General features: G+C 40.0%; 1 protein-coding gene across 8 annotated transcripts in view; it reads left to right on the plus strand.

The window, feature by feature from the left end:
• The window catches only part of lpp (LIM domain containing preferred translocation partner in lipoma), a 114,692-nt gene that overhangs the window by 40,624 nt on the left and 59,717 nt on the right, over positions 1-14,351 (plus strand). For all 8 annotated transcript variants that reach the window (XM_053864286.1, XM_053843515.1, XM_053851731.1 and 5 more), the window contains 2 exons: positions 6,587-6,687; positions 11,584-11,706. In XM_053864286.1, coding sequence (XP_053720261.1) covers positions 6,587-6,687; positions 11,584-11,706 — 224 coding nt within the window. The remainder of the gene's footprint in view (positions 1-6,586; positions 6,688-11,583; positions 11,707-14,351) is intronic.

Genomic DNA, 14,351 nt, shown 5'->3' on the forward strand with positions numbered 1-14,351 from the left:
CCAGAATTGAAAATTTGTGGTTAAGCCGAATAAAATGTAAAATTTTAGATAATATTTAGATAATATAATCATAATTTTTTTTTTTACATTTTTAAGAAATGTTACATATATAATTACATATATTAAGAAGAAGAAGGATAGCAATAATAAAAACACATTTCCCATTATATAATCTGCTGATAATATAAACAGAAAGCTCTCAATAGTTTGGTTGAATACTATTTGCAAACTGCAACTATATTTTCACTCTTGACTATAGTGTTGAGCTGAAAACCTCAACATTGGATCAAACTTGCATTGTAGCATCGCTCTGATGGTTGGAACCGCTCGTGCTTCAATGATACGTGATACCATGGGCAACAAAGAATTACTCAAATGAAGAGCGGACATGTGACACTGGTTGGAATCTCAAAAACATTGAGTTGTACCACTCCTTTTCGGTCACCAGCCAACCAAGCAGTGAGCCAGAGATTCGGTGCTTAGGTGGAGGCTTGTGTTGCCAGATTTTTGTGCCACAGCTGAGGTGGAGTGCATTGCCAGAATTTTGTCAGCAGTCTCGTAGAGCAATTTTTTCTGTGCATTTTTGCATTAAAAATACACATTCTCCTGCATCACATTCAATTTAAAGAGAAAATCATCGTTCAGGCTACTCTGCGCAGTGTTTGATCGTGTCATGCTACAATTTGGCTTCAGTCACTCTTCGCCACCAAAGTGGAATGTTGCTTTTTCGACACGATTAGGCCATTTACTCGCCCACCGAATGTTCTGTGCATCCTAAGGATTCATGACCATTGCTCAGTGATGCAGATGGTACCTTTACGTAAAAGCACATTTGGTTGTAGACAAGGGTTATTAGGACTTTCTGGTGAATGGTACATATTTCTATTAGCTGCTCTCATCATAGATATATCAGTCATACTGGTCATGCTCTGTCACCAATACATCATCAGTTGTGGCCCCAGGGGTCATTGGGCGTCTAGGACTTTTCCTGACAATTCACCCATCTTAAAGTGATAATAGCAACTATAAACCGCAACCATCTTTGGTAGCTTTGTAGGGAAATGAGATACTGAGTCCTGGCAGCCCGTCCCCCTGGAACGATGCGGTTTCCAGTTTTCTCCAATAGAACAACAAGATACTGTAAAAACTCGACTCGGTTGTATACAATACTTATGAAAGTATTTTCCAGTGTGTCTATTTATTCAAGGTAGTTAAGCAACTGGTGTAGTGTTTAAATGTAATCATATTATTCTCCAAAAGCATGTTGGCTTAGTTTCTGTAATGAGAAGGCATTCCCATTGACTAACTGGTGGAACTTCTGGTGTGAGGCATTTCTCTGAAAGTTATTTTTTAAATTCACTATAGTGGCCCTTGAAACAGCGATTCACTACTGATATTTCATTTTAACTCAAAGAAGACACCAAGTTATGTGATGTTAAATTGCTTTTGGCAACTGGACCCAGCATCGCAACATTTTAAAATGGCCAACTGCAAATATGAGGCCTGAAGCAGATGGCGGACACCTGTAACTTCGTTCTGACAACGTTTGTGAGCGTGTTTCTGTCACAATTTTGAAGAATATGCACTTTGAACCGCACGCCTTGTTGAGGACACAAGAGCGGCTGTATTATGTAGTTGGCAGAGAGCGAGTTTGACTCGTACACTGATGAGGAATATTTATTCTGTGATGAAGATTTTCACTTGTACAGTATGAGATGTAGAAGTCAAGCACAGCAGTCCGCTGAAGTCACCAGCTCGCATGTGAACAAAGAAGCCGGCCATCACTGCAGGGATTGAACTATCTCCAGTGCAGTATTTGCATCATTAAACATGCTATTAAAATGACACAAAGCGCCTAAGAGCTCTCCATTGATTAGCATTTGAACACACATGCACGGTGAAATGATTATTTTTTTGCCTGTTACTGATTTTTTTGAGTCTCACACTTTCATAATCAACATATAAATAGAGACTTTATTGTCATTGGCAGCCAAGCTGACCAATGTCAGACTACATGTGTGCAATGGTCTTACCTCAACCTCCACTCCGGACCCAACTTTTTAAATAACTTACTGTGCAGCATAACAGTCATGCAACACAGCGAATTAATGGTAAAACATTGACAGCACTTTTCATAATCAATTTTATCGATTCGTTGTTACTGGCCTAAATATGATTGCAGTTTTCGCCTTCATTTTCCCATTGTTCCTGTAACAGTGTTTTGAATCCATATAACGCAAAGGCTCTCAAATAACTCTAATCATTGATTAGGATTCCTCATTCAAAAAGCAGCTACTTAAATGTAATTGTTCAATAAAGAGCGGAGAATGATGTTGTATTAAGTAGGTGTTCCTGCTGCTTCTCTCATTAGGGCCCATTTAGAGCTCTCAGCTCCCTGTTGTCACAAATGAACTCTGCTTCATTCACAGCACAGAGGCTGCCCAAGCTCTGCTGCTTTTGCCGTCCTGAAAATTGTGACTGCAGAAGAACAGCCACTGTGTCCACCCCACCCCTCCCCAACTCTTAACTCTAGTCCTGATACACTGCCAGTACATTTTGAAAAATGTGCTCCATAAATATACGAACAGAGACCATACTGCAAACTCTTAAACATCCTCATTGTATTTCTCCTTTGATCTCATTTACCGCTGTGTCTGTACAAACCCACTTGACTATAGTGCGCCCTTTTGGGTCATTTTAGCCAAGTGTCCAAGGTAAAAACAAGAAAAGTGATGATCACAGATTGGTCCTTCATGGTGTTTCTTGACATTTTTGGCTTAAGTTTCTCATCACTAGAAAAAATTATGAGCAAAGATAGCTGCGACTGGTAAATACTTGCCATAAGTAGTGGGGCGTAATGGGCATCTTACGATTCAATACTGTATATGCAATATTTGGCCCACGATGACGATCATGATGCACTGTTATTCCTAGAAATTCCTTCAACGATATACCATGATGTGACTGAAAAATAGAAAAATACAGAGGGAGAACATGCAGAAATCTGACCGGGAAATTAAACCCACCACCTTCTTGCCCTCGGTGGAACTCTGCTTGAACGATAAAGGTCTGTAACATGCTTTGCTTGTTACAACTTTTTAGGGAAAGTTAGCTTATTGAATTGAAGACCCATTATAAGCTCTTTTAAGGTTAGCCGAGCTGTCTGTCTTTCTATTTGTCTTTATCTACGACTGATGCGGTTGGGTGCAGTTTCCTCTCTTGAGCCTGTACTCGCATCATTTTCCTCTGGTGCACTCAAACATGTCTAATCGTTTAATATGACATGAGCATGACAGACACTGTAAATTCGGGAAAAGAAGGAAAATTAGTAATTTGAAAGCGCCAAGAAGTGATTCCTCATTTGCTAAACTGTGCTTGCCTAATGTGATTTGTTCAGGAGTGCTGTATGCAAACATCGCTCGTGTTTGTTGCAATGATCTTTAACTGCTTTTGGCTTTTCGAGAAAATGTATATCATTCCAGTTTGAGGTGCCAAGTGTGTTTCAAGGGTTAAACCGCAGAACAAAATACCGTGGGGAAATGAAACCAAGCCACTCCTGGAAACGCAGGATGTCTTCATTGATATTTGGGTTTATTTAGTTGCTTTATTGAGTAATAGACTGGCACATTGTGCTGGCTGGGGCCACTCCAGCCCTTGGACCAGCCCTCTCTTCCTCTCATGAGCTGTGAACAGACGAAGAGATATATACATGAACCCTGCTCTTCCTTGCTCACTTTTAGTTTAATGTGTCTTTGTGATCCTGTAATGCAGAGGTGACGTGTCCACTTCCTTCTAATGTCCGTTATCAACTCTTGCTGGCATTGTCTTAGCCCAGAGATGTGCTTTGATGCCTAAACATGTCGATCGACTGCTTTTCCTCAAAAAAATCTGCATGTGTGCTCTTGGTCAACACCCAGAAAGGAAGGGCCTGTTGAGCTGTTATATTGTTAAAAAATGTCATGTGACATTCATCCAATTTTTTGGATGAAGGAAATAAATTCATCCACTATTTTCACATGAGCATTTAAATATATATTTGACAATTACATATTGGATGTTGCTTTGTAAAAAAGAAACCGTATGCCGGTACAGGTATTTGTACAAAAATACCTTTTTTAAAAACTAACTCAGTAGCTGTTGCCACAATAGCGCTTTCAGATGCAGGGTTCTCCTGGGCAATTGATTTACTTGGCTGACCCTGATTAATTAAAAGAAAATTATTTTTATAATGATTCTGTCCTTTAATGAAGGCCAAGTGTCAACACTTTTGTTCATGTTCTTTCATATATTTATGCAAGATACGCGTACAGTTGTATCAGATGTGTCTGTGATGGTTTTCTTACTTTCGAACATTTATCCATTCATTCATTCATTCAAACAGTGTATATATATGGAGGTTTGTCGCTTGGTTAAATAAATAGAACCACATGAATTTTGATCCCTCTGAAGCTATTTTGCTCGCATTGGGCAGGCGCTGTGCGATCTTCCACTGAACGCCACTGGGGACCAGTAGGAGCTAAGATGGTGCGCTTCATGCCAAAATAAAAATGTAGTCCTCCGAAATGAAAATATATGAGTTGGTTTTATAAACGGTTGTTTAAGTTTGAAATTGATCTGCAGTTTCCTCCTGTCATCAGTGTCAGACATCTCATCAATAACAGCGTACTTCCATGCCACGAGTGTAGCGACTCGTGAGATGTGGATAACCGCGAGATTATGCTGGTAAACAAATATGGCGACCATGATGGCCATGCTCCGTCTGCAAAAGGGTCGAGAATCTTCCATCATATTCTGCAAAATTACGTGCCAGAAACACTCTTTTCATGGAAACCAGTGTGATTGCGGGTATGGCTTTATACAGGCACTAATGATGGGAAATTAAGGCTGTACTGCTGTGGCTAGAGAAGGGCGTCCATTTTTTCATGTTTTGCAGTTCAGGGGGTCCCCAGGACACCCAGACGCCCCCATTAGCTAAAGGCCTGTTTGATAATAATGCTGATATTGGTCCTGAATAAACATTATTTTCGAGATTATCTTCAAAATTTTACATTAGCTTGACTTGAGAGTAGTTAAATAATCACATTATATTTGCCTGATCGGTGGCCTGAATTATAGAACTACTGTGAACTTTAATTAATCATAAATCCTACAAAAGGAAGATTATATTTTGCTTGATAGCTCATACTTGAGTCAGAGAGAGGAAGCTGTTTTTAGATAAGCTGTAGTGACCCTCATTCCAGCTACAAGTTTTCTTCCTGGTGTTCCACATGCAGAATAACCCTTTCAATAAATCATGCTTCTCTGAAACATTTAGTACTCTTCTGTTTCCTGAAATGATAAATCCAAAACATCTCTGATGTTCGGGAGGGATGTACATGGAACTTAATGTTTTAATTCTGTAAGCCACTAGCTACAAGTGACTTTTGCTCTGTGAAAAATAAGGGTCTGCAAAAGCTGGTGAGGAAGGAGGACGGAAGCAGAGCCTTGTAGTTGAACAGCATATTTTATATTCTCTCCCAAAGGTTTTGAGGAGCTGTTACACTCAGGAGTTTTAGTTGAGGTCACAAGGTTATTATGTAAACAATTCACATGGAGGCCTCCAGCACCCACAGGGAATGAGTAATGCAGTGCTCGCAATTTTGTGCAGCATTGAAATGCTTAAGATGCAGATGTGTCAAGTTTTAACTTTTTTTCCTGCCTACAACAACCAACCATACTTGATTAATATGGCCAGTTGTGTCTTTATAATTTACCTTGGTGAGCTTGAATGGACTCTAAAGAGAATGAAAAGCCATGAAAGCCGAGTAGAATCTATGAACTCTAATGATAAAACTGTCGGACTTGGACCAAATACCTCTTACTTATTCTAAGAGGCTCTAAATAGCAAAGCTCATGTCTGGTTCGGTCCTCTGTAATGCGTGGTCAAATGAATCAGTCTTAAGTCTTGTGCTGCGAAGAGCAAAATGAGAAATTAATTTGGCACGTAACGTCTCATCCCGTCTGAAACATGTGGCTGGATGCAATCCTTGGATTAGCACAGACTTTAGAGCTTCAAATCTGGCTTGTTTCCCAACTGGCAGAGAAAAACACCTTGTCTAACCAGTTGGTAACACATTCCCATTACCAATCTTGGGACAAAATACATGCATTACCCCCAGATTAGTGCATCCTGCTACACCAATTCTATCTCTCACTCAACAGATGCTGGATGACAGTATTTGCGCATTTTCTTTGGCTCTTTAGTTTTCAATCATATCATTATATCGTTAGTTTGACAAATTATAACGATAATGGCTTTTTTAAATTATATTATTATTGAGATTCATTTTTAGTTCCTGGCGGCAATGCGAGATTCACCATGAACTTGGTCATATTGATAATCAATCCCAGTGGCATTTTTTGTCACAGGTCCACACGTTTGCTCTTAAAAGAACAAATTACAACCTGCTCCCATTTTCGATCATCCAGTCAGAATTTCTCATCCCTTGTTCTATTTGGTATAAAGAAATCAACTTTTGCTTCTCTGTTACTCTCCAACAAAGAAAAGAAAGTAGTTCATTTATGAGTTTTCTGGTTTCATCCTCAGCGGACTACCCACCCCCACCCCCACCACCACCTGTGGAGGATTCAGCCGGTCTCCCGTCTTCCTTCCCCCCTCCACCACCTGTGAACTCTTATGATTACCAGGTGAGTGAAGCATTCGGTTTTATTGGTTGTCAGTTACATTGGAAGTCTCAGCGCAAGGATCGGAGCGTGCCGGGAGCTGTTCACTGAGTTCATGAGCCAAGTCCTGGGAAAAGTGTCCATTTTGAGTGAGAGCCAACATCAGACTTTAAGATTTTCAGGCAGCCTGGAGCCACGCTCCCAATCTCTCGCACACCAACATACTTAATTTACGCGTGAGTTCTAATGCAGGAAGACTAGACGGATGACACCAGTGGGCTGAGTTTGCTCCCCCAACCTTTTGGTAGTCCACATGACTCCTATGGAATATGGGGGCACTAGTGTTGGCTGGAATGAAGGTGTACATGAGATGATGCCCCACAATACCCACTTTAGTGCAATGTTTGTGTGTCCAATAGTAGCTTGTGTTTGTCACTATATACAAACTTGTGCTATATATTTTTTTCTTAAATAAAAACACCAAAATGTTACATTTTCAATGGATTTCTTCCACAGAGGGTGAATTTGCTAACTGAACGAACTTGCTAAAAAAACACAAAAACAGCTGTGCCATGTTGCAGCTTTTCATGGGCAGTTCGACAAGTTTTTTTTTTATAGAAAACTTTTTTTTCGTCCTTTTTCATCAGTTCTCCATTGTAAGATACATCGTACACACAATCCTTTTTTCACTGGCTGAACACCCTCAAGTTGGTCATCCCAGAAAAAATGCTGCTGTGCCAAGTTTATTGAGAGATGTTTCATTATCAAAATTAGTCCTATTGAATTCATACAAATGATTTAATCCACCCACGTTAACAAACACAAATGCCAGTGTGGACTGAGCCCCAGAGACCAGAAGTGCATGTCTTTAATGCAAATCACTTAGATGTTTTGAAACGAGTCAAAGATGCAGACTGTTCACTTTCCGTCTCCTCCTCAATGCCACGGCTTAGGTCAAACAATGGCAAACACTTGCTCTTCCCTCACCCCTTATAGTTCTATAGAAATGGCTTTCTCTTCAGAATAACTTTATAAGTGGACATGATGATTGACAGCTTTATTTTTATTTGCACAAGTACACACAGTTTAGCTACAGTGTGAACATTGTGCATTGAAGCGTTATCAGGGACTCACAACTTTAATTAAAACATTGTCTCTACACTGTCACTGCATCCCACCGCATCCCTCGATCACAGTAGTGGTGTTACTCCATCATCTACAACCTCTTAGTTAGCAGAGCACTGCACACTGTGACTGGCATGGATCCAGCAGTCCTTGGTATACACATATTTTACTTGGGTTTTTGATTGGCGTACTAGACAAAAAGCACAGTAGGAATCTCTGGCGAGAGAGTGAGAAAAGGTGGGAAAACTGGAAAAATGCTTCTGCAGTTTTACGACGCTTTTAAGCCCTAAAAGTCGGTTTCAGTTAATCCTAGCTAGAGGTCCAACTTAACTTATCTGCATAGTTCACCTTCTCAATGTATTGATTCCTGTCAATAAGGGATTTAAAGGAAAATATCAAAAATATTCCTTTTCTTATAACAGATTCTTTAATTACAGCATTATTTTTTATTTGGTTGACTATTAACAGGAAAGTATTGTCAGGCTAGTGGTTATGGGGTTGTAAAAGTGTTTCTGTTTTGGGAATATACACTCGATATGTCAGTCAGGGGTGTATGTTGGCGATTAGAGCAGTCCAGTGCTGTGCGATTTGTGTTAAACCTTTGAAGGCTCCATAAAGGTTTTATACCTTTTTAACATCTGTTTTCATAATAAGCAGGGTGTTTAGGCTTCATTTTCTGTTTCAGAGACAAATCTACAACATCTAAAGGGAGCTTATGAATAAATCAGAATATGCTTCATATGTCCCATTGTGCTTTCTTTACATAAAACATCATATAAAATTGAACTAATTGAATTAAATGCCAGATTACTGTAACTAGCTTTAGAAAGATTTCAATGTTAACATATGCTCTTTGAACAGATTAGCTGTTTAACCATTGTGGCTAAAAAAGTGGACTTCTTAATTTACTGTGTCGATCGTAACATGCAGACTGGCACCCAGAGCAGAATGTAATGATGGGAGGAAGGGATAAAAAAGGCATGTGATAACATGTTACTCATGTACATGTTACTCATAAGATGTGCAGTTATTAAAAAGTGTAAGAAACTTGGATGAATTCTGTAAGCATTGTTGCCTTCTGCTCACCCTTTCATGGTAAATTGGCCTTGTTCGGAGGATGAATGCTTCATGCTTTAGCTGCAAAGCAAAAATGGATCGGAGTGATGTGAGGAAATATATTGCACGTCAATTACTTAGCCTTGATTCACCATTCTTAGTTTTGGCACCATCATCAAAACACTTAACCACCTTTTGTTGATCTACCTGTTATTCTGTTGGATTTAAAAATGGAAACCACAGTTTATATTTTACTCTAATGGTGCCTTAATATGGTATAATAACGTCATGCTTTCAAATATTCTAAGAGGGGATGTTTGTGATGTGAGTGTAGGTTACAAAAGAAATCATTTATTTATTTCCCCATTCCTGTTAAATAAATAGATTCTACCCTGGGCACCACTGCGCCTAACTTAAACAAATCTAGAAATCAGGTGAAATCTGAAATGTTGAAGTGATAAAATGTTGAAATGATAAACTGAGAAGGCTGCTGGCTGGTGTCTGCAGCTGACAGACTCGAGGATCATATACATTATGACATGTTTATGCCAAAGCCTTTATCAAAAGAAAGACAAAAGCATCTCTGATTACAGCTTCGGTCTACATTCCGCATCCCTGCACTGCGAGCGTCATCACATCATTAAGTTATGCAGTTTGTTCCTACGATGTTTCCTTTCATCCTCCTCGTTATCACTGTTAAACAAGTAAGCCTGTATTTCTTTTGTTGATTTGAGACAAGCCATTACAGTTCTGCTTTGTTTACCCCGGCTCACGATTGCCTTGGATGGTTTAAAACAGCAGCTCGGCTCCAAATGGAGGCAAGCCCTGCCTGTAATAGATTGTGACAGGTAATCCAAACACATAACATTAGAATAAGAAGCAGTCACTGATCCAGCCAACTCAAAAGCCCCCGCAGGCAATTGCAAGAAGTCTTCCTGCAATTGCAGCATAGTTCAGAAGACTAAAAATATAACTGCCATTCCACAGATAAATTTATGGGATTTTAGTAGAAAAGCTCATGGCAGTCCTGGTCATGTACGTCTTCACAAGGTTTGTTTTGTGAAGTCTTCAAGCAAGTTTATGCCTCTTTAATACAGTGCTGCTTGCTTGAAATCGTGAAAAAACACAGTGAACAAAACATCACAAATGGATGCATAGTTCAACCTGATGCCGGGTCTGACCCCCCAGCTGTATCTGTAATAAGCCTTGGAAAAAGGTGACCTGGTAACATCTTTATGAGCTCCACAAATTGCAACATTCATCCTCTTTCCTGGAAATAGTTGTGACAATCATTTAATTTCTCTTAATTACTATAAAAGTCAGCCCTCCTCTGCAGTCTCTGTGGAGTTTAGTTTCCACCTTGAATGACAAAAAGAGCACCTGGTTTATTCACCGTCACATTCAAAGGTTGTGCGATTGTCTGTGTAGCGGAGTCACTGTCTCTTCCGTAGTAGCTCCCCTCGCTGCAATTCTCCCTAAACACACATCCCACTTCCACGCAGATTTTTTTTACTGATATCATCGAGCGAGTATTTGACGAGTACAGAGAAATAAGCCAGTATTGGCGCAAGTTCCCATGCTGGTATTGGGACATGCCCAATGGAGACTAAATGCATCTCGTATGTTAACATCATCATCATTTTCTGTATAAGGTGAAATGTTTAGTGTTGATTATTCAAATGTAATTTATCAACACATTATGAAAAAAAGATAGTCTTAGGTGGCAATATTTAAGATGAATGTTTATGTCTGACATGATATCAACATAAATTACTGTTATGTGTTGCGGTAGATTGTTTGTTTGGCTCTCCTGGTGTATTTTCCATGGGGTTATAAGTCTGATCAACAGCAGTAAATGTATTACCCTCAGACGTGAAATCCGCCTCCTCAAGTGGTTCTGACTACATGTCATGGGTCATTGCAAGCTCAGGTCAGTAAATGATACATGTAAGGCAGAAATAGAGAGCGGTATGTGGAATGTAGAATGACTTGAATCAGATGGTTTACATTCTCTTGTGTCGACCTAAACCCTTGTATAGTACAGTAGTTCCCCTTAGGCCATTGGCATACATCACCCGGAGCCAGTTGGTCATACGGATGTTTGCATGGTGTATTGTTAAGTCAAGGTTATTTGTTGTGCAACATCATTAGTTGTGATGAGGCCCACATGTCTGAGGGTCCATCATGTGAAAATCACTTGAGGTGAGTATTCTGTATGAGTTTCAATAGTTTGCAATAATTCACACAGTCACTGGTCAAAAAGTGTGGGAGGCCTTCCAGTTTTTTGTGTAGTGTTCACAGGAGTTGTGTGACATATTGGGTTCTGATTTGAGCCTCCATTGAAGTGTTCTTTCCAGGGGCCCTATTGTGTGTTGTGCGGTGGCTTGCTGTAATACAAAAGATAATAACAAAAACCAACTCATTATTGAGTTTCTTGTATGGGGTTAGGAATCATGAAGCAATTCCAACAACTGAAAGGTGCAAAAGGAACGAGTGGTCCGGATAGCCTGACCACAAATTGCTTGAACTGTTTTCGTTTGAGGTGCTGCCATGACACAAGAGAAATGCAGTAGAAGAAGAGCATTATTTAGCTGTGTGATAAATCACAACATTTCTGATAATTTCATCCTTTCATTTCTCTGTGTTTCTAATGTTGACGCCAGGGAAACAACTCAGCTATTCATTATACAGTATAATTGCTGCTGTACACATTTTTGATGTTCAGCTTACTTTTCGCAGATGAAAGGACCAGAGAAGACACTGGAGGAGAGACGCTCAAGTCTGGATGCTGAGATCGACTCCCTCACGAGCATCTTGGCTGACTTGGAGAGCAGCTCGCCATATAAGCCGCGGAGCACACAGGTACATCACTCACAAAGTCACTAAAAGTGTCAGACCAACCAACCACCCAGGACAACAAGTAGTATATCATAAGTTTCTACCTAACTCAGGGTCAATGTTGGCACTCTAACAACATCAAATTACTATTTACTTTAGGGCTTGAAATTACATGTATTGCCCAAGACCCAATTTGTCTCTGACCCCTATTACACCCAGGGTTAGGGTTATATATGCAATGGGAAAATGATGTGCAGCGGTTTTCACGGCTGATCTGCTTCATCTCTTGTCATTGGGAGTCTTTCCACCATGCATACCACACCACTGCTCAGTGGCGTCCCCAAGGCAGCATGGCTCTGTTTCTTCCGCAAACCGTAATCCACGTCAAACATGGATTGTTCAGGACGGAAGTTGGCCGTTGAATTGCAGAGCGGATCTAGTAAATATTCCGAGTACAGGACTATATGCAGACACAGTAGACATTTTACTGAATGACAATCTCACTTGACACCACTGACAACGAAGGAAGATAATGTAATAGCAAATCAGAATCAGATAAACTTTATTAATCCCAAGGGAAATTGTGTAATAAATGTGTGACATAATACATTTATACACTCACAAAATACACCCAGGTGACGTTTTAGCATGTCATTCCCAAAGCTTGTTTATTCTTCTTATATGCCCATTGTGCACCACATATAGTGCAATATTGCAATTGTCGTGTCAGCTGGAGAACTTGTGGTCACCTCTTCACTTGGTGGAAAAGGTTGCCTGATCCTGCATCTCAGCGGGATCACAGCGCTTCATTTGTGTGTGTAAATGTATCACTCACATACCTTCCTCTAGCTCCTCTGACTTTGACCATTGGTCCTGCTGCTTTTAGCCAGTTTGAACTTGACTATGGCAGTTCTAGTAGAAGGCCTTGATCGCTCAACTTTGGTGAACTATTGGCCAAAATTTCCAAAATTCTGGAGAAGATTGTGTATCAGCGACTGATATTCTTTTAGAACCTAGGAGTCAATTCATGAATATACGTTTCTGTCTTTTCCTTCTCAAATTGAACTATATGTGTGTACTAATTGGTCTTCATTTTGTTCAATCTGTTTTTGCAATCATGGAAAAAAATAGCCTTGGCCTATTTGAGTTCTGCATATGAAATGATATTATAAGCGTCTTGAAATCATCAAAGCCTTGGGCAGTTCAATAAATAGTTTGACACACAATGAATATAGGACATGGGGATAAAATAACTGTACTAATTGTGTTTAGAATGGGAATACTGAGAATCACTGTAGCGATTAAATCAGACCGGAAAGGTTGTTGTGAGTAAAGACTGAGGACACAACCTGGCTGCATAAACACTCTGCATTTAGGTAAAGCCCGTCAGGTATTTCACTGTTTATTCAGCAGTCTCGTTGTTTGCGTCTTGTCTTGTTTTATTTATTGAGAATGCACTAGTGAGACTACAAAGTGACTGTGGTGAATTATTTACAAGGTTATTCAATCAGCTAGGAACAGGGGCATATGACCTTAAAGTGGATGTACACTTAGTATTTACACATGTGGACCTATTATGTCAGGGCTCATTGGATGACAAATAAGTTCTTGCTACTGACAACTAATGTAGTTCTTAGGAAGCAGCTTGTTCTGTATGTACACTGTTGTTGCTGGCTTTGACCTACATGTTCTCCTGGGTATGGTGGTCTTAGCTTTTGGTGAATCAGTTAGCAGTATTAACAAACAAACTGTACTTCCCTGTCCATATTGTTGATCTTGTCCTCCCGTGTTCACTTTTGAAGAGAACACGAAAGAGGAACTGTGACACTCACTGAACTTTTGAAGCTCAAGCTCATCATTCTGGCAAATTCAGGAGGGAGGGAGGTTGCTTATAGCTGGTCATTTTATTTTTGAAATAAAATGCAGTGTATGATTTCATTGAGAGAGAGAGAGTGAACGTGTGCCGGATATATTAGTGAAGCAGTCTGAAAGCTTTTGTCAACATATTCTGAAAAATTGATGTGCTCCTGTTTGGCTCGGTGAGAGCTCAGCATGTGAGTGAAAGGGTGAACAGTCGTCCTGACTTATGTATGGCTGTCGTGCCGGTGTTACCTGTTTGGGTCTGACTCCTTCCAAGTTTATTTTTACCATGACCTGCTCCAGGATTTTAAAGTGGCTGCTGAAATGAAGGCCATACTGTACCTCCCTTGGATTTTCATTTTCAGGCTTAATACAATCTCAAGACTTAAGTCCTGCTATATTGGCATATATTCCATAAAATAATTTTATATGCAATATCCATATCCAGTTGCATTTTGGTATGTGCAGTCTGCAGTCTTGACTACGTGCAGACCGGGCTACAGCCAGGCATGTGCTCAGACATTGTCAGGGAGCCGGTGCTCAAGACAGAGAAAAAGCACACCGTTGTAAAATTATTGTTATTCACCCATCGCTATCTGCCAGTCTGTGCTCCACTTAATTCCATTTGTTATTGTCATGAAAAACACTGCTCAGACTGGGTATATCCAATAGTTATTCGACTGCTCATCATTAGTCTTTGCTTACTCTCTCAGAGCATTGACAAAACTGAGCCACCTGTCGAAAGTGGGAACCCAGCCATCTTTGAGGAAGAGATAATTGCATTGATGTTTGGAATCAGCATGAGGGTT

The sequence above is a fragment of the Synchiropus splendidus genome, chromosome 1 (assembly GCF_027744825.2).
Source record: "Synchiropus splendidus isolate RoL2022-P1 chromosome 1, RoL_Sspl_1.0, whole genome shotgun sequence".
Classification (NCBI taxonomy): Eukaryota; Metazoa; Chordata; class Actinopteri; order Syngnathiformes; family Callionymidae; genus Synchiropus; species Synchiropus splendidus.